The 19,861-nt window shown below is 50.7% G+C and overlaps 2 protein-coding genes across 15 annotated transcripts in view; one reads left to right on the plus strand and one right to left on the minus strand.

Moving 5' to 3' along the window:
• Nucleotides 1-442: 442 nt before the first annotated feature.
• Tspo2 (translocator protein 2) lies at nt 443-4,288 on the minus strand. 12 transcript variants are annotated; one of them, XM_050132547.1, is made up of 7 exons: nt 4,143-4,288; nt 3,077-3,320; nt 2,728-2,746; nt 2,573-2,629; nt 2,183-2,375; nt 1,425-1,566; nt 443-1,212 (listed from the first exon to the last, which is right to left on the minus strand). In XM_050132547.1, exons 5-7 carry the CDS (start codon nt 2,353-2,355, stop codon nt 1,036-1,038), a joined length of 492 nt encoding a protein of 163 aa, XP_049988504.1. In that variant the 5' UTR covers nt 2,356-2,375; nt 2,573-2,629; nt 2,728-2,746; nt 3,077-3,320; nt 4,143-4,288; the 3' UTR covers nt 443-1,035. The 12 variants fall into 12 exon arrangements, with proteins under 12 accessions (XP_049988504.1, XP_049988507.1, XP_049988506.1 ...); XM_050132550.1 differs by lacking the exon at nt 4,143-4,288 and adding an exon at nt 3,610-4,112 and having other exon boundaries at nt 3,077-3,169; XM_050132549.1 differs by lacking the exon at nt 2,728-2,746.
• Unc5cl (unc-5 family C-terminal like) overlaps nt 4,247-19,861 on the plus strand; it is an 18,915-nt gene continuing 3,300 nt past the window's right edge. Inside the window, exons 1-12 of one of the 3 annotated variants that reach the window (XM_050132536.1) lie at nt 4,247-4,377; nt 5,914-6,125; nt 6,266-6,383; nt 6,475-6,724; nt 12,132-12,561; nt 12,999-13,299; nt 14,551-14,813; nt 15,451-15,552; nt 15,651-15,718; nt 16,513-16,613; nt 17,077-17,190; nt 19,500-19,861. The exon at nt 19,500-19,861 is cut by the window's right edge and continues 3,300 nt beyond it. In XM_050132536.1, coding sequence (XP_049988493.1) covers nt 12,177-12,561; nt 12,999-13,299; nt 14,551-14,813; nt 15,451-15,552; nt 15,651-15,718; nt 16,513-16,613; nt 17,077-17,190; nt 19,500-19,707 — 1,542 coding nt within the window. In that variant the 5' untranslated portion in view covers nt 4,247-4,377; nt 5,914-6,125; nt 6,266-6,383; nt 6,475-6,724; nt 12,132-12,176 and the 3' untranslated portion in view covers nt 19,708-19,861. Of the gene's footprint in view, nt 4,378-5,613; nt 6,126-6,175; nt 6,384-6,474; nt 6,725-12,131; nt 12,562-12,998; nt 13,300-14,550; nt 14,814-15,450; nt 15,553-15,650; nt 15,719-16,512; nt 16,614-17,076; nt 17,191-19,499 lie in introns of those variants that run through there. The other 2 variants (XM_050132537.1, XM_050132539.1) reach the window with 2 other exon arrangements.

Consider the following 19,861-nt stretch of genomic DNA (forward strand, 5'->3'; position numbering starts at 1 on the left):
AATGAAAGAGTCTATGAAAACAAAAAACAGCTGTTACTTACCAGAGTCATCCCCCAGGGCTTAGCATGACACGTATAATAGGTGGGAGAGCTACATTCTCCATCATTTTCAATCTACATAGTTTGTAACAGTGTGTGTACTGTACTGTACATGTACCGCTGCAGCATCACCCATGTGGAAGTCAGGGGACAATCTGTGGCATTTGATTCTCTCCTTCCACCATGTGGAGCTTGGGATCCAGTTCAACTGTTGGGTGGTCTCAGACACCTACCTGCTGAGTCAGCATGCTTCCTCCTCAGGAGTCCTTTTGACTTCGTTTCTTTTTATGTACTGTTTTAAGAATGTTTTTTTTTCTTTTTAAATTTATGCAGTATAGCCAAGGATGGCCTTGAATTATTTCCTGAATGCTCCTGGGGTTACAGAAGTGCACCAACACTCTAGGCAAGATTCCATTTTTTATTTATTTGTTCATCTATTTGGTGTGGGTGTGTGCATGTACGCACATGTGCATGTATGCACATGTGTATATATGTGTGTATATCACAGTGCTTATGTGGAGGTCAAAGGACAACTTTCGGGATTCATTTTTTCCTGTCCACCGTGTGGTCCCCAGGGATAGAAATCAGGTTTCATTCTGTTTTAGTGGGAAGGACTTTACCTGATCTTGCTGGCCCGAGATTCTGTTCCTGAGATAAGCGTTAAATGCTAACCCCTGGTCTGGGCTTGGGGAGGCATGAGAGAGGAGACATGGTGGTCACCCTACCCAGCGTGTGTTCCTGCATCCACTCGTCACTCCTACAGGGGAGGCTCCCACTCTGCAGCCCTGGATGCTGGACGCTATGCATCCATGTCCACTTAACATCACACCCTCAAAGTCAACAACAGGATTTTATTATGTATCAGAAAACACCCTCCTCTTTTCTATTTCTCCAAAGTCTAAGGAGAGTGGCCACATCAAGTGTCTCTAGCTCTACAACTACTCCTCCCACTTACCACCTCCCTGTTCCCTGGCGCCTCAGTTGCTCTTCTTGATGGCTAAGGCTGGTACGCTGGACATAAGCTGTCCCTCCACAGGCGGTAGGTGATGGCGGTAGTCACAGTGAGCCAGGCCAGGTAGGGCAGTAGGAGCAGAGCAGCCAGCTTGTTGATCGGCTGCCAGATGAGCACCATGCTTGCCACCAGCCCATAGAGGAGCAACAGGTCCAGGAGGGCCTGGGCAGAAATGATGGGAGGGTGTAGCCGTGCTGTGTCAGGAACTAGGACCCTCTGCCTTTCTACAGTACTCTGACACAGAAATCCCATCCCTGGAGCACTGGGCACACTGTACGAATTGCATGCATGCCGCTTGTTGGTCCCACTGTCTGATGTGGAGCCATGTGGTTTCATGTTCTTTTTCTCCCAGCATGGAGCATCATGTGCCTTACCAGCCCAGGGTTGTTGGCTGTCAAGAAGAGCACCAAGAAGGTCCAGCTGAGGGTGAGCTGGAAAGTGTAGAGGCCAAGGGGCAGTGCTAGGGGCCACCGGAAGCCCCCTCCCAGGTCCTTCCACACCAGGTAGGAGGCATAGCTGCAGAGACAGAGTGTTCTGTAGGAGCCAGACCCTCTGGCATAAGGCCTCTTGGCTGCCAAGGCAAGTACCCTGAGTCTGGCATGTGCAAAGGTGGGTGCAAGAATCATTTGAGGGCCAAGGAGGGGCTGGAGAGATGGTTCCGCAGTTAAGAGCACTCCCTGCCCTTCCAGAGGACACACAGTTGGTTCCCAGCAGCCTTGCCAGGTGATTTGTAACTTCACGTATCTGCAGCTCGAAAAAGCCTGATGCCTTCTTCTGGTGTTCATGCACAGCATACACTCATACACACACATACACACACACACACACACACACACTCACACAGAGACAGACAGACACACTCACACATGTAAAATAAAATAAATCTTGAGAGCCAAGGAAGAGCTGGGGGGAGGAATTGGGTGGGAGGGGTTAGATGTCCTGGGGAGAAGGCTGGGAGGGTTGGAGAGGGGGGAAGCAGAGGGCTTGCTGGAATCTGGGGAATGTAGGGCATTTTTGTTTGTGGGGGGACCCCTACCCAAAGAAAATGGGGTACCATCCATCTGGAGGCCAAGGTACAGAGCAAGGGGTTGATTACCTTCAACCCCTGCAGGCTCCAAGGCCACACACTCACCCCATGACAGAGTAGATGGTTGCCCACACAGGCAATATGACCTTGTGGGGTGGACACCACGACAGCTTCCTGTCATCCTCACACCAATCGGACAAATCATTAGGAGTGAACATGCAAATCAGGATGGGTCCCAGGAGGGGCACACCCACAAAGACAGGCCCTTGAAGCTGCATTCACCGTAGAGAGGCAAAGTCTGGGCAGGCAGAGAGAATGCTGGGATGAGCGTTCCTCCACCCTTCTTCGAGGCCTTCAAATTTGAGGCCAGAGTTCCTCATTGGAGGTCCTCCCCCTTGAGCCAGCTCTAGTCATGACCCCTGAACCATCTGCAGCTACCATTCCCCTGCCATTTTCTGGCATCCGTGCCTTCTGTTCCCCACATTATCCACTCACGCAGTCAGTGGGGAGCACAGTTCAGCAGAGCAAAGGCTTCCTCCTCTCGCCTGACTCCTGTGAATTGGGACCAGGTTCGATCTTTCTCTCCCAACATAGGCAGCACCTGGCCAGGCAGATAGCAAGCCTGTAGAGTCTCAAGAACTGTGTCTTACCGAGGCTGGCGGGGGCATCCTGGAGGGAGTAGGGAAGCCTATGAAGCTTGTTCGTTGGTTTACAAGGCTGGACTTAACCGGACCATTTCTTTGATTTTCTGTCAGTGTGCTTTCTGAGGTGAATAGATGTCTGACTGCAACCCTCCAGGAAAACTCACATGGCAGCCACGTTCTGAGTGTGGGAGCCAGGGTTTGCTACGCCAGTTATAACCCCCAGCCGCCCCACTCATCCGCCCTATCTTATCTCGTTAGACCAGACTGGCACACTCAAGAGGCCCACCCAGGCTGGGCTGCCCAGCGTCAGGCACTATCAACGGACGCCGTGGATCCCCTTCTCATTTATTCTCACCTGCTCCTGGTCCTTCAGGGATGTGGTCTGCGTCTCCCCATTCCCATATGTTGGTTTGCAAGCACAGGTGTCCAGATTTCTTGTGGTTTGACTCTGAAGGACACAACAGCGTTGTCTTTGATGAAAAATGCCATCCCCATTTGCTCTCTCTGTATGCCGTTTGCATGTGGGCCAATGTTTAGGCCCCTCCTCCTAAAGCCCTGGTCAGTATCAGTCTTCTTACTTGCTCTTCCTGTTTCAGCATCTGTCGTAAGATCGATGGAATTTGACAGAAATAAAAGTCTGATTGTTTTCTGTCCTAGAGTGACCGACAGACCCGCCCTTTCCAATCACAGGTCAGGGACAAGTTCTGGAAGTTCCTGGGGCAGGGCTGAGCATCAAGCCTGTCTGCATTTTTCTATTGGGTTCTCGCTGCCTCTCACTGCCCACTACCCACCTCCCTGTCTCAGTTATTCCTAATTTTTCATCTGGTGCTGAAGCTTCTTATTGACCGTGCCTATCCTCTCTTCGGTTCCCAGGACTTCCTCGCTTACCTCAGGCACACACCTCCCAGGCCGGATGCCTGATGACGTCTGATGGGGCACAACACAGAAGAGGGGGAGGGACTGGAGAGGGTGGAGCTGGGCTCCTGCCCTCCTCCCTTTCTCAGATGAAAAGGGTGGTGGCGTTGTTGGGGAGTCTATGTGGCTGTTTGTGTGAGTGCTCCTGTCCACACACCCACACCCTGGTCTGTTAGGACTTGTGTGTGTGTGTGTGTGTGTGTGTGTGTGTGTGTGAGAGAGAGAGAGAGAGAGAGAGAGAGAGAGAGAGAGAGAGAGAGAGAGAGATTAGGGATTAAATGTACCCAGGGCTTCATGCCTGCTATCAAGCACTCTAGTGCTGAGCTGCTCCTCTTCCCTCCTTCGGCCCCTCAGTGCCCTGTTGATACTTGGGCGTTTGGAGGAGGCCCCCTAGTTCGGAGTTTGACATTGAAATCTTCAACTTCTCTAACAGCCCAGCCTGGAGCTACAATCCTACGGGTCTCTGCTAAAATCCTACCATGTAGGTCTCTGCTCCTGTGACCCACCTCTGTGTCCCTGGGGATGACAGAGGCCCCCAGATGTCTCTAGAGCTCCTCTGGAACCAGATTGTCTTCATGTGAGGCAAGCACCAGCTTTGGAAATGAGTTCGTGACCCGCGAACACAGTCCCCGACTACAGCCTCATGGCTGGCCTGTTTCCACCTGGCCTGGCTAGGGTTTGGCATATCTTTCCAACCCCCAGCACTTGGTGTCTCAGAGATGAAAGCAGCAGGCAGTGGAGGTAGGTAGGGAATCTGGGTGGGAGTGGCCTGGTGCTTCCTCCCAGGCACCCTGAAAAGGGACAGGGGAGAGTGTCCCTGCCTGTTGGCGAGGCCCAGTCTTCTGCATGACTCAGACAGCTTTGTATAACAAAGACAGCTACCTCCCTGTCTGTCCCCTGCCAGAGTTGTGAGCACCCTTCCTTGCATGTCCTTTAGGCACTGGGTCTTCTTTATAGGGCTAGCTGCTCTCCATGGGTCCCTGGTGACACCCACTGGGGCACCACCCTCCCTGCCATCTCCACCCAGGGATGGAAGCCGAGGGGATGCGAGATAAGAGAATAATTAACTGGGAGAGGAAACCATTTTTAGATGTTCTTTTATGTGTGCGTATATGCACGTGTGTGCAGGTGCACGCCTGTGTGTATGTGGAGGAGGGGTATGTTACTAGCACATGGAGGCCAGAGGACAGTCTTGAGTGCCAGCTCTCTCAGTTGGAGTCCACTATTTTATTTATTTATTTATTTATTTATTTATTTATTTATTTATTTTTGAGACAGGCCTTCTCCCTGGCCTGGAACTGACCAAGTTGACTGTGTTGGCTGGCCAGGTGGCCCACCGTTCCATCTGTCTCTCCCCAACTCTAGAGAGTTACCAGTGTCTTTTATGTGGATTTAGGCTTTTGAACTTAGCAGGTCCTTGAGCATGCAACACAAACACTGTACTGACTGAGCCATTTTCCCGGCCCTAATTCATCTCTCTCTCTCTATCTATCTATCTATCTATCTATCTATCTATCTATCTATCTATCTATCATTAATCTATAAGCTATCTATCTATTGTCTATCTATCCTCATCTATCTATCTATCTATCTATCTATCTATCTATCTATCTATCATCTCTCTATCTATTCTTTCCTTTCCTTTTTCTTTTTTTCTCTTTTTAAAATTGTATTTAGGATCTGGAGAGACTATTCAGTGGTTAGCAGAACTTTTGGCTCTTTCAGAGGACCTGAACTCAGATCCCAGTGCCCACATCAAGTGGTTCACAGCTGTCTATAATTCCAGCTTCAGGGGATATGATCCCCTCTTCTGGTCTCTGAAGGCTCCTGTGTACAGGAGGTATGGGAATACACACACACACACACACTCATAAATTAAACAAAATAGAATAAAAGCAAACATATAAAACAATACACTAAAATAAAAAACTATTAAAAATTTTATTTTTGATTGATGCACAGTAACTACATATTTATTGGGTATACTGCAAGATGTCTTGATGCATGGATACATTTTGTAATGATCAAATCAAAGTAATTAGAATATTAATTTCCTCAAACATTTATCCCTGAAGTTGAGACAACAGTCAACATCCTGTTTTCTATCTATTTCGGAGTTCAGGGCACACTTTGGTCCCCTGTAGCTACCCTGCTGCACTGCAGTCTCACCGGGCACCAGAACTTACTTTATCAAACTGCAGCCCATTGTCGAGCGTCGCCCCACCCCCTGCTTCCCGCTCTTTCCAGACGTTCATATCTGTATTCCCACGTTTATAGCAGTGCCGTTCACCAAAGCCAAGATATGGAGTCAGTTTAGGAGCCCATGGAAAGATGGCTGTGCGTTGAAGAGGCAGACAGCAGCAAACCGGTGGGCAGCTCCCTGCCCGAGGGGCTTTCATCCTAGACGCTCAGGGCTCCAGGGCTCTGCTTGCTCTTCAGCTCTTCAGGGCTCAGAGCCTTGAGAGTGTCAGCACTAACTCCTGCTCAAGGTAAGAGCAAGCGTCTCACCAACTCCGGTCAAGGGCTAGGGCAAGTGTCCAGCCCAAAGGCAGTGTCCCACCAACTCTGCGGGGGTGGGGAGCAGATATGCGAGTCTTGAACACTGGACCTGTGTGATCTTCCCATGCAGGGAGGGCGGAAAAGAGACTCTCAGTGTGAGGATCGGCTGCACTGGCTCACCCGGAAGGTGCTTTGAGCTCCCGCCAGATCCTGTGGAAACAGCGGTTGCATTTGAACAAGAATCCCAGGTGAGTCCTGGGGCGTCACCGTACCAGCAGCCTTTGGTAGGGGCCTTAGCTTATCAGCATCAAAGCTGCCTCCTTCCCTCCTCCCTTCCAGACCCGCCCTGGGAAGTGTGCTGACTCCAGGCCTCACCTGGACTTTGCCAATAGACAAAAACATTCTCTGCCACCCCTCCATAGCGTGACTGGGCTGCCGGGAAGTGGAAGGCCACACCTGCCTGCATTCCCTGCCCAAGTCCACTTGTCTGCTGGCCTGGAGACAGGTCTGGTTGGCCTTTCTGATTCTTAGAGAAGGAATTATTGCTTCTGGGTGTGCTAGCGGCCGCTTGGAACAAACTGATATTAAGGTGGGTACCCCAGTGTGTGTGTGTGTGTGTGTGTGTGTGTGTGTGTGTGTGTGGCAGCAGCAAGGGGATGGTATTGCTAAGAGGCCCAGGAAAGAGCAAGATCAGCTAAGCTAGTCTGCCACCCGGTGATGACCCTCTGCACAGAGGAGGGAAGAAAGGGCCAGTGCTGGCTGGTGTCAGAAGTGGGTGATTCTGTGTTTGGTAGAAATGTATATTCTGCTCATGAGTGCTGACCTTGAACTGTCTGTGGCCTCATTCATTGTCTTGTTTTTGTTGTTTCCCTGGTACTGTGGTTTGAACCTAGAAACGTGGGCATGCACACAAGTGTTCCGTCACCAAGCTACACCCCAGTCTTCTTTTACTCTTTATTTTTGTTCCTTTGTTTGTTTGAGACAGGGTCTCACTATGTAGCCCAGGCTGCCCTGCAGCTCACTACCAGGCTGTCCTCCAACTCACAGGGATCTGCCTGCCTCTGCCTCCTAAGTGCTGAGATAAAGGTGTGCCCCTTATGCTGGATTCTTACTTTTTAAGACAGACTTACTGCATTGCCCAGGATGGCCTTAAACTCTCTGTAAGCTTAGGACATCTTTGAATTTGTGACCCACCCCCTCCTGCAGCCTCCTGAGTAGCTGGAATTACTGGCTAGTGCTGCCAAGCCCAGCTCAGGCCTGTACTTTTTATGTCTCAGAACTCTATCAGGTGTTCTAGTGAGAATCAGGGAGGAGTGGAGGGATGAATATCTACAGGATATGAACAGATCTTTGCAGTGAGATTCTAGGTCTTTGTTCATAGGACAGGTGATAATAGGTATTCTAATGCCCCTTGTTTTGGGGAAATGTTACCCAGAATGCTCTGGGCTGGAGAATTGGGTTCTGAGGAGTTGGGAGTTAGAGAACATGGTGAATTGGCAGGGCTGCAAGCTGGTCCCTTCAACTTTGGCTCCATTCCCTTCTTGGGATGGGGGGAGATGGAGAGATGGGGATGGGGTGAAGGCTGAGGGAGTCTGGAAGAGTGGTCAGCTGGCCCCTGGCTTGAGCTGGGAGGAGTTGAGAGTTGAGCTGCTGCAGGCCAGAGAGAACAACAGGCTCCCTTGATGCCCAGGGTGCTGTGGGACAGGCTCCCTTGAGGCCCAGGGTGCTGTGGGAGTGTTATATGCTAACTTTCCAGGTGGGGCAGCTGGGCAAGGGGAGGTGGGGATTTGGACTCTGATCTTTAGTGGGCCTCAAGTAGGCTGTTGTTATAGAAACAGAGAGGTTCCTCTCATTCCATTCTCTTTTATCAGCCATCTGGGGCTGCTGGAGCCTAGGCAGGCAGGGCATAAATGTCATCACTTACCCTGGATCCCCGAGATGCTTTTATTCCTTTTCAGCCCCTCTAGTTCCTCCTCCTGTCCACCTTTTCTCCTCCTCTTTTCTCTCCTTGTTCTCACTTGTTTATTTTTATTTCGTGTACAGTGTTTTGCCTGCCTGTAGGATGTGCACCATGATCATGTGGTGCCCACAGAGGCCAGAAGAGGGTCTCAGTCACTTGGGACTGGAGTTACAGATGGTTGTGAACCCCATGGGGGTGCTGAGAATCAAACCCAGGTCTTCTGAAAGCCAGTATTCTTAGCTGCTGAACCATCCCTAGCCCCTTTCTTCTCCCTCTTCCCCGTACTCCCCCCTCGTTCCTTTCTTTGAGACAGTCTCATTGTATGTCCTCAAACTCAGTCTTCCTGCCTCATTCTCACAAGTGCTGTTGTTGCAGAGCAGAACCATCTTTCTTTGTGTTTGCTCCTTCTCCATCCAATGCCATTGTCTCTAGAAGTGGGACTGCAGAGACCTGGGAGCAAAGGAGGGGTGGGGCAAGCTCGAACTAGTCACTCCTGTGCATCTCCAGTTCCTACACACTGCTCCTCACTCCATCCCTGCAGCAGGCAGAAAGAGCTCAGCTTCCTTACCCGTGTGTTGTAATACAAGTGCGGGGCTGCATCTCCAGCACCCGGCCACCCACATGGCTAGCTTATGCCCTGAAATAATTACACGGAAACTGTATTCTTTTAAACACTGCTTGGCCCATTAGTTATAACCTCTTATTGGCTAGCTCTTACATATTGATCTAATCCATTTCTAATATCTGTGTAGCCCACGAGGTAGCTTACTAGGGAAGATCTTAACCTGTGTCTGTGTTGGATGGGAGAATCATGGTGACTGCCTGACTTGGCTTCTTTCTCCCAGAATTCTATTCTGTCTACTCCGCCTACCTAATTTTCTGTCCTATCAGGCCAAGTAGTTTTCTTTATTAGTTAACCAATGAATGCAACACAAAACAGAAGACTCCCACATCACCCGTGAAGTGAAGACACATGGGTGTACGACACAAGCCAAGCCAATTCTATCAGTTTTTAATAGTTGTGGTGCTATTAATAGTGAAAGCAGCAAAGGGAATGAGGAGGCTTACCAGGGAGCTTGCTTCCTTCCCAGCTCAGCTTCTGGCCACTTCCTGATTCACCTGTGGCCTTGCAGGTGGCCTGGCTAAAGAAGGTTGAGGCTCTAGCCTCAAGGTTGTGTTTCAAGATAAAGTGAGCAATGTCCCATCTCCTGTGCACATCTTCAGTGAGGATGCAGGGGAAACAGGCCCCTCCCAGATCTCCAGTGGTGATGGTGCAGAGGAGCGTCTGCCTGTCAGGGGCTGGAAAGGGATTGAAGTCTTTGTAGGTCTTTGGCTGCAGGTGGCTGGCGAAGAGGAGGGGATGCTGGGAGCCTTTCCAGTTAGTGAAGGACTCATGAGTTACAGAAGCCTCCTTGGAGGAGGACATCACGCCTCAAGAAATTCAGCTGTCAAATGGAGGAATGGCCTTCCCCCAGCAGCTCCTCCACGGCCGAACAAGACATCTTTGGCCCTTTTGGAGCCTCCCATGGTACCCGATGTGCAGCTGCTGATCAGAAACGCTCATGGGAGAAAGCTGGCAGGACAGCATATGAGGAGGAGCTTTTCAGACTAGACTGGCAGCAGGGAGGTTGGGAGCCAGTCAAGGGCTAGGGCATGCCCAGGGATGAAGGAGCCCAAGCCAGAATGTGCAGGGAATGGGAGCCCAGTCCCACCAGAGTGTGTGGGTGTTAGGAGTCAGCAGGGCTCAAGGAGGAAGTAGAAAGGGGTGGGAGCAGATCCAGGGAAAACTGACATGTATGCTGGAGGTTGATAGAAAGTTCTAAGTTCCTGGGGCTCCCACTGCCAGGCCCTCAGTGAGCATGTGCTTTTGGCCTCACTCATTTCATTCTCTCTCTAAGGCCCCGCTTATTTTTCTTCTTCATCCTTTTCTCTTTTTTGTTTCCATTTGTAACTCTTGCTGATCATGCTGTACTGTATGTAATGCCCAGGAGCTACCTTCTGACTTTTATGGCAGGTGGAGGGACATAAATAAACACATTTGGATAGTGCTGCATCATCTATGGGTGCTTCCCACATGACCTCATGCCATCCTCTTTAAGAAAGTGCAAAGCCATAGGACTCAACAAACGTCTCACAATTTCCAAAGACCAGAAAGATGGCTTGATTGACACCGTGCTTCCTGTGTGCAAATGAGAACTGAGTTGGGTCCCTGGTACCCAAGTAAAAATGTAGGCGTAGTGGCTTGCATTAGTAATCTTGGCGCTGGGGAGGCAGAGCTAGGTGAATGCCTGGGTTCTCGCTGGCCATCCATCCAAGCCTCTTGGGTGAGCTCCCACTCCTAGTGAGAGACCCTGTCCCAAAAAAATAGAAGAAAGAAACAAAGCAAAGCAAAACAAAACAGACCAAGTGAAACCAACCAACCCACCAAACAAACAAAAAACAAGGTGGGGGCTGGAGAGGTGACTCAGTGGTTAAGAACACTTGCTGCTCTTCCAGAAGATGAGCATTTGGTTCCTATGTTAGGCAGCTTGCAACTGCCTTTAACTCTAGCTCCAGGGGAATCTGATGTCTCTGGCTTCTGTGGGCACATACCTAGACATACATATGTACATGTACATGTACACACACATGCATACACACACAAATACACATCCTGAAGAATGATATCCAAGGCTGATATCTGACTTCCACAGACATGTACATACACAATTACAAAGTTCATGCAAAGGAGATGCTTGCTGTGAAAAATCCAAGCCATGCGGAGACTTCTAGAATTCATTTTTGTATTCTCCAGTTGTCATGATTTTCCATGGTGATCAATAGAACGGGTTGGGAGTATATTCTTCCAGACTTCCACTAAGACACGAGTCGTCATGGAACAATGTGAACTATGGCAAGTCCCAGCTGAACTGTGCTCTAAGGGTAAAGTACTCAGGGAGTCGGGTGTAATAGTTCACTAATGAGTTCATACCCATTACCTGACAACATACTATTTTGAATGTGTTGGATTAAATACAAATATTATTATTACTTTAAAATATTTATTTTGGTATTCCCATGCGCATGTATGTGAATGTCTGTGTGAGTGTATGCCTGTATGTGGGTTCCAAAGAGGTCAGAAGAGGTTGCTGGATCCCATGGAGCAGGAGTTACAGGCAGTTGTGAGCCTCCCAGCATGGATGCTGGGATCTGAATCTCAGATCTCTGCAAGAGTAGTAGATGCTTTTTACCACTGAGCCATCTATCTTTCCAGTCCCTGCTATCACTTTGTAATGTGACCAATAAAATATGTCAAGTTACATAATTGGCTCATGTTTTTATGATGTACACTATTGAAGACACCTCTCTATAGTTTACATTCTCTCTCTCCTCTCCCCACCCTCTTTCTTCCCATGTTACTCCGGCTCAAACCCAGGGCCTTGTGCATGCAGAGCTCTCTGCCCTGAGCCTATACATGCTTATATCAATCAGATTGGCGCTTACTTTTTTCCCTTACAGATTTTTCTTAAAAATGAGTGCTCATAAATAAAGATAGATTTTGAGATAATATGACACCCAAGCTGGCTTCCAATGTAGGATCTTCCTGTTGCAGCCTCCTGATTGCTAGGATTATAGGCATGTATCTCTACTGGCTCAAAAGTAGATATTTGGATGGGTGAGGATAATATGATAATTGTAATAGGTACAGTGACTGATATGGCCTTGAACTCATGTCCTCTAACTCAGAATATACGTTCTCTGTGCCCAGGATTTACTTTGCTGACCTAGATTGTGGAGAACTGTGGGAAGCTCTTTCTTTTGGGGGACAGTTTGTACCTCAGGCTGTCCCTGAACTTCAAATCTTACTGCCTCACAAGGGCTGGAATTATAGATCTGTACCACCATGCCTAGCTCAGGAAGGCTGCTGAATGTGTGTGTGAATCTACATGGGGGAGAGGGAAAATGGGGAGAGCATTGCTGTAGGGGAGTGAAGTGTTTGCCTCCACAAATTAGAGACTTAGTGCAGCTCTACTGACTCTACCCACTTTCCCCGCAGGCCCTTGGCCTTGGCTGGTGCAGGGGTGTAGGCGTGACCAGGCAGATGAGCCCCCAGGACAGTTCTGTGTACCCTTTCGAGTTCCTTCTGTTGGTGGGGATACCTGTGGCCAGCGCTTTCCTTCTGCTTCAGTGCCTTCGCTGGCACTGTTCTCGGTGGCGGCCAAAAGACTGCAGGAATCCAGATGACCAAGAGGAGACCGTGTTCCCACCCACTTCATTACCAGAATATGAGCCCCCAAGGCAGTGCCCACCACCGACACTACCAGAGGTGGCTGCGTTCTACCAGGAGCTCCACACGCCCACCCGGGGCCAGACCATCACCCGGAAGCTGATGAATAAGTTACTGGTGTATTCTGCTCGAGAAGTGGACCACCGTGGCGGATGCCTGATGCTGCAGGACACAGGCATTTCTCTGCTCGTCCCACCAGGTAACGACTCCCAGCATCCTTCTTGGCAGAGTTCTTCAGGCAGCAAGGTAGGGTACCCCATCTGAGCTCCACCCACAGATAACTTTGGATTTGGAAAACTGTATTTATAGTTTAGCCTTTTTGATTCCAAAGATAGATTCTCCAAAGATGAGTCTCCGCATATCTTTCGGGACAGCTTCCCAGCAGGTGGAAATAAAATGCCTTGCTCTAAAGACAGCCTGTGGCGACAAGTCTCCAAACAAAGGAAGGCTGTGTGTGATGCGGAAAGTCAAACATGTCCCCATCCGAGTGGCTGTGGCCGTGGAAGGAAATGGTGACTCTAAGTCAGCTCATGGAGGACTTCCTCATTTACACAGCCTCTTGGTGTTCTGCTGGGTGCCCTGCCCTCTCTGCCTGGCCTCGTGTGTTGGACTCACCTCAGCCCTTTGTCCCTCCAGGTGCTGTGGCAGTGGGTCGCCAGGAGAGGGTGTCCTTGGTTCTGGTGTGGGACCTGATGGATGCCCCATCATTGTCTCACAGACAGGGGCTAGTGAGTCCTGTGGTGGCATGTGGCCCTCATGGAGCCTCCTTCTTGAAGCCTTGCACCCTCACATTCAAGCACTGTGCCCAGGAGCCCAGTCAGGCCTGTGCCTACACCAGCAATACTTCCTTGCTGGATGCCAAGAACTGGAGGTGTCTGGGTCGGCCGGGGGCTTATACCTCCCGGGATGAGTGCCGTATCCTGCTCTCTCACTTCAGGTAGGCCTTGTCCATTGGCCTGTCCCCTGCTCTGTGCCCCCCCCCCCCTCTCTGCCCCCTTCTTGTCTTTGTGTCAGAACTGCTGCCCCTGTCTTCCTCTAGATGCTTCAACAGTCTGTTAGGACCTTTGTGGCCCTCTCTCTGAATCTGCTGTTCTAATGTCCACGGCAGTCATTTCTGTCATGGAAACCCCATTTGAGACTGTGTCCCACTGCTCTCTCTCTGCCTATCTGGAGGCACCTGAGTCAACCCATCCCTCTGTCTAGTAGGCACATCCAACCCACAGTCCATACGGCCCAAATGGCTGTGAACAAGTTCCAACACAGAACTGTAGACTTGCCTAAAACACTGAGATTTTTTTTTTTGAAATTTAATTGTATGGTTCTTGAGTGTGACTGGATGATATCATTGTGCCTCGGTGTCAAAAGGTTGGACACACCTGTAGTGAGTTTGTCCCATCTCCACATCTGTCCTTTATAGATGCCTTTTTCTGCCCGTGCCCCACTGTGGGACCACCCTCAAACTCTTAAGGAAGGGCAGGTAGCTCCTTTCAAGCTCTCATCATGCCTGGTCTCCATCTCTTGGGTCTGAGGTCCTCTGCTGCCCAACTTCCTTGTTGCCCTCCACCCCCAGGAGGACCATGTGCAGGACCCCCTTCAGATTGTGGCTCCCCGTGATTAATTTGTCTCTGCTGCAGACAATACACACTGGCTTGCCTCCCCAGGAGGTGGCAGTCACTGTATTAGTCACCTCTCGCTGCTGTGAGAAACACCTGACCAAAGCAAACTCAGGAAGGCTACATGGGCCCACATTCCAAGAGTACAGGTCAATCACAGAGGCAGAGGCTTGGGGCGTCTGGTCATGCTACCTCTTCAGCCAAGCGTTAGAGAAAGGGGTGGCTGTTGCTGCGTCATTTGGTTTTCACTCAGTCCTGTCTGTCAGGGTGGGTCTTCCCCCCTCAATAACTCAGGTGACAAACTCCCTCACTGACGTGCCTAGAGACTTGTGTCCACAGTGCTTCTAGACCCTGTCAAGTTGACTAGTCTCACCATCACAGCCACCATGGCCCACTCACTTCTCGACTCTTTAAGCCACTCCGTCTCTCACTTGGTCCTCCTTCTATACCTACTTGGAGTGCTCTCCTCACCTGCTCAGAGATCCCTTAGGTGTCAGGAGCATGAAGGTAGGCACCTTGGGTCCTGCCCTTCCTGGTGCTTATGCATGGGCGTCCGCCACCATCTCCCTCCGCAGCCTCTACACCTGCGTTCTGGAGGCACCCCTGGGTCAGACAGCCCACAAGTGGCTGCAGCTGGCAGTGTTCTGCTCCCCACTGGCGCCCGGGCAGACCCACCTGCAGTTGCGTGTCTACTTCCTGAACAATACTCCCTGCGCACTGCAGTGGGCTATCACCAATGAGCAGCCCCACGGTGGACGCATGCGTGGACCCTGCCAGCTCTTCGACTTCACTGGGGCCAGAGCAGACCAGTGTCTGAAGCTCAAGTACATCTCTGAGGGTGAGGGGGCCCCGGGGGTGGGGGTGGGGGTGGAAAGCTTCGTGGGAGGGCCGTTTGGGCTCCCTTCTTGTCTTCCAGGAAATCATTTCCTGGATTTGGTTCCCAGCAGCCCTGAGAGGACCTCCTGGCTTTCTTCACATTCCTGTCTCCCACTCGGTCCTCGCCAGCCATCCTGGACTAGAAGGATGCGAGGAGGGAGGCTGGAAGCGAGAGGGCCTCGGATTGGGAATTATGTTCTGAGTTTCCCTGCCTGCTGGGGCTCTTCTTAAGGCTGGGGCTGCTGATGGTGTTTCTGGAATCCTCTGTATAGCTCTGGACAGGAGCATCTCTGGGGCATATGACTGCTTTAAGAGGTGGGATAGAGAATGGGAGGATGAAGGAAGACTAAAGGGCTGCGTGCGTATAGTATAGTATAGTATAGTATAGTATAGTATAGTATAGTATAGTATAGTATAGAGACACAGATAGAGACACAGGCATAGGAACAAGGCCAGTTTGAGGTACCCACTCAAGTTCTTAGATTTTCATTGACTTGAGACCCTTCTGCCCCTTGCCATCCTGATGCCCCTCCACAACCTCCTTAAAGACTTGTGGAAGGCCTTGTGCTCTAAGGCCGTTGCTTCTGTCCTCTCCCCAGGTTGGGAAAACGTGGACGACAGCAGTAGCCAGCTGGTTCCCCACCTTCATATCTGGCACGGAAAGTGCCCCTTCCGTTCTTTCTGCTTCCGGAGAAAGGCAGGTACGCCAGGAGCCCTGCTCACTTCCGGCTTGTCCCTCCCAGCCACCCTGTTCTACAGCCCCACTTTCTGCTCTTACCCATCTTGCTTCTCTTTGTAGCCAATGAGAATGAAGACTGCTCGGCAGTAACCAATGAGATCATTGTCACCATGCACACCTTCCAGGATGTGAGTTCTGCAGGACCTGTGGAAGATCTGGGCAAGGGAGAAGGGTCCATCAGGCAGTGACTAGGGACCTAATTACAAAACAAAGTAGCTGAAGGGTGCATTTGCCATAGAGCTACCGTGCCAGAGCTTTAAGGGACGTAGACCAGCTGGCCCCTACTGACCCTCCGTCCTTGAGCACTTTTTATGGATGGATGGATGCATTAGAATATTAAAAAATTCAAATCCTACATTAGCTCTTTCTCCCAGCTCAGGACAGCTAGGGGATCTGGAGGCCCTGGCCTCGTCCAAGGTCCCCATCTGTCTTAAATGGGAATAACTAGAAACGGGGACTTGAGCGGTGGAAAGGGGGTTAGCTACCTCCCCACTCCCCAAGGCAGCAGAGAAGAGACGGGCATGTCAGGTCTGAGAGTCTTTGGAAAACCCAAAGTAGCATCTTGCAAGATGGGGGCAGACACCACACATTGTCATTTAGGGAGGACAGTTGGAGGTCAGTCTCTCTGTTAGTGGGTGGTGTCCTTGTCTTGCTCATGCCTTCTGGCAGCTTAGGATGCACCCTGTGCGGTTTTTATTGTTCTCAGGGGCAAATCTAAGCCTGACTGAGGAGCTCCTGAAGTTTGGAGTCAGAGGGTCCTGGGTGCTGCGGGAGGGGAAAGGATCGGGGAGTGGAGGCTGTATATTCTGGTGACAAGGCTGTGGCAGGTTGAAGGAACGTCATGAGAAATGCAGTGGGACCCCTTGAGGGAGGAGTTTCTCATGACCCCTGAGTGTGTTCCCTGTCCCTGTTGGTGATTCAGGGCTTGGAATCCAAGTACATGGAAATCCTCAGGTTCCAGGCCTCAGAGGAAGAGTCCTGGGCGGCACCACCTCCTGTCTCTCAGCCTCCCCCATGCAATAGGTGAGGTGAAGGTGACCCGACAGTTGTCTGGGGGTGTTGGCAATCCTGCCTCAGCATCCCCAGAAGGTAATGGAATGGAGAACGTCAGAGTCCCTTTGTGTGTGTGTATGCACGCGTGTGTGCATTCTTGTGTGTGTTCATGTATGTAGGTGTGTGAAAACACGTGTGGGCATGCACAAGGAAGCCAGTGGTGAACCTTAGGTGTTATTCCCCAGGATCCATAATCTTGTTTTTGAGATAAAGTCTCTCACTGGGACTTGGAGCTCTTGGACCCCAAGCCCCAGGGATCTGCCTGTCTACCTCTCTCCCATGCTCAGGTCATAAGTACAAGCCACCAGACTTTTTATGTGGGTGCTGATTGTTGGACTCAAGACCTCGTGACTGTGTGGCAGCAGACTGAACCGTCTGCCCAGCCTTTGGTCTCTGAGGCTTCCTTTCGCAAACACCCCGTTCCCCGCTGCAGGCTGCCCCCGGAGCTCTTTGAGCAGCTGCAGATGCTGTTGGAGCCCAGCAGTGTCACTGGGAACGACTGGCGTAGACTGGCCACCCACATGGGGCTCTGTGGCATGAAAATCCGGTGAGCAACCAAGGAGGTCAAAGGGGGGCTAGGCTGGGGCGACTTCAGGACATTCTGGGAGCTGGACCACAGACAAGGAGGTGACCTGAAAGTTAGTGAATCTGGAAGGACAGCTGTGTCTGCCGATCTATATCCTCAGACTTCAGAGTAACTGTTATCAGACACTCAGGTCTGTAAACCAGTCACCTGCTCTCCCCATGTTTCCCAATTTCTTGTGAAACAGAAATTGATAAAAATAGATTTAGTTCCAAACTGGGGAAAGAAAGACTCTAATTCCTTACAACTTTCTAACAATTTAGTCAGGAGGCAAAGGCCAGAAGACAAGTAGACCTGGTTCTGGGACAGCCCTCCTCTCTCTCAGGGACTGAGGGGGTGACTTGTCCCCAGTGTCTCAGTCCTCTATACCGGAGCCAGTTTTGTTCTAACTATTGTTAAAGTTCAGTACGGAAGAAAGTGGGAGCAGATATTGAGATTCCAGTTTTTGTAAGAGAGCCCCAGGGGTTGCTGGGATGCTGGTGTGAGAGTCCCCACCCCATCTGTGTCTCTGAGCCTGGCCAAGCTCATTGTTCCAGTTCATTCCTTGGGTAGGCATAGAGTGGAAGCCTCTTCTATGTTCTCTGTGGAAGTCAGCTTCAAGTTCACACTCCTATGTATCTGCTATATGGATTTTGTAAGTGGAAAGAAAAAAGTAGCCATAGTTTTACAGTTGAAGAGAAGGGCACTAGTGCCTCAGTAGAATTTAGAATATGTCACTCTCTCCCTGGGATGCCAAACCCATCCGTTCAGCCCGAGGTCAGTTATATGATGTCTGTCTCATGGTAGGTGTGCAATAAATATTTCACAAGAAATGATACAAGTCACTGAGCTAGTGAGCGCTCGCCACACTGTGGCCCAAGGCATGAAAAAGCAGATTACAGGATGATGTGTGTACAACATGGAGCTGGAAGCCTGCCTCTTGTTAACACAGGCAGTGTTAGCAAGCACAGTGGCGATGCGGCTGGGGTCCCTGCCAAGAAGCTCACAAAGGGATGGGTAGAAGAACAATTATGTGCAGGTCCCAGAGCCCAGGCTTGAAGGCAGTGGTCAGGGATGGGCGAGCTAGAGCTAGACCCTGGAGGCAGAACAGATTGAGGCAATTGTTGGGTGCCTGTCTATGGGCCACCAAGCTTTGAGACACAGTGTGAAATATGTTTTCACCTCCTAGGAGCACAAATGAACTACAGCAAGGGCCTTGAGAACCTGAGAACAACAGCAAGCTTCCCTTGTGCCCTCTGTGTGTGATCACTATTGCGGAACACTGAAGAGAGACACACAGAGTTGAAGTAGGAATAGCTGGGTCTGGCCAGAGGGCTGCAGAGTGGAGAGTCAGAAAAGATGTCCGAGAGGGGACCATGGAGAGTCAGTCACTCTAGCTGTGAGGAACAGCTGAGGTGCAGGGGGCCAGGCTATGCAAAGTGGTGTAGGCATGGGCCAGGAGACAGGAGGCTTAGGGTGGAAGGGGGCAAGGACAGGTCAGAGAAGCAGGGCATCGCCGGGTGGTGGAGGAGTTAGAGATTGTAAGAGAGATTCTAGAAGGTTCCCAAACAATGACGGGCCATCACAGGAAACTATGCATGAGACACAACACGAAGTCCTATGTGTACTTAAAGCAAGAATTTTTCCATTTTGTTTCTTAACATGCATGATTCCCCTGCCTCCTGTGTGAAATTTGTCGATAATCCCTGTCTCAGTTTGACTTTTCTATTGCTGTGATGAAACACCATGGCCAAGATAGTCTTGGGAAGGAAAGGGTTTATTTGCTTATTCATGACATTCCATCATGAAGGGAAGTCAAGGCAGGAACTCAAGACAGGAACCTGGGGGCAGGAACTGATGCAGAAGCCATGGAGAAATGCTCCTCACTGCCTTGCTTCCCGTGGGTTTCCCAAGCCTGCTTTATTGTACCATCCAGAACCATCTGTCTGGGGTAGCATCGCCCATCGTGAGCCAGACCCTCTCATATCAATCATTAATCAGGAAAATGCCCCCAAAAATTTGCCTATGAGCAATCTGATGAGGGCATTTTCTCAGTTGGAGTTTCCTCTTCCAGATGACTGTAGTTTGTGTCCAGTTAACAGCAAGCTAACTAGGACAATGTTGTCACAATGCCAACAGGTTGGGCAATCTCAGATGCTGTCTCATGCAGGATTTCAGCTTAGTAAGAGGAACCTGAGGCACAAGAGGAGTGGAACCCAGGGGAGCAAGCGGTGCAGGGTGGATCTCATACTGCTCCTTCGTTTCCCCGCTTTCTTCTCACTGTTCCCTGTCAGGTTCTTGTCCTGCCAACGTAGTCCAGCCGCGGCCATCCTGGAGCTGTTCGAGGAACAAAATGGCAGCCTGCAGGAGCTTCACTACCTCATGACTGCCATGGAACGCTTGGACTGCGCCTCCGCCATCCAGAACTACCTGAACCGAACCCCCCGGGGCAGCCCTGCCACGATGCACGGAGGCACCTGGGAGCTGGATGAGAAACTCTAAGCATGGCCTGCGGGGCCTCATGGGGTACTGCAGCAGGCTGGGTCATGCCTGTGAGTTCAGGGTCATTGACGCAGACCCGGGTGGACCGAGCTAGAACCTTCAGCGAGGCTAGACTGCCTTGCCATCAGTCCTGCATCAGGACCACTCTCTATCC

Source organism: Alexandromys fortis, unplaced genomic scaffold, assembly GCF_014885135.2.
Source record: "Alexandromys fortis isolate MF-2015 unplaced genomic scaffold, M_Fortis_MF-2015_v1.1 scaffold_395, whole genome shotgun sequence".
Taxonomy (NCBI): Eukaryota; Metazoa; Chordata; class Mammalia; order Rodentia; family Cricetidae; genus Alexandromys; species Alexandromys fortis.

Excerpts from the sequence above, each read along its gene's own strand:
- Tspo2 (XM_050132540.1), bottom strand. The coding sequence starts at position 1,862 with ATGTGTGTGTATGAGTGTATGCTGTGCATGAACACCAGAAGAAGGCAT. Across the intron at positions 1,213-1,424 it reads CAGCCAACAACCCTGGGCTG|GCCCTCCTGGACCTGTTGCT; the intron begins GTAAGGCACATG and ends ATTTCTGCCCAG.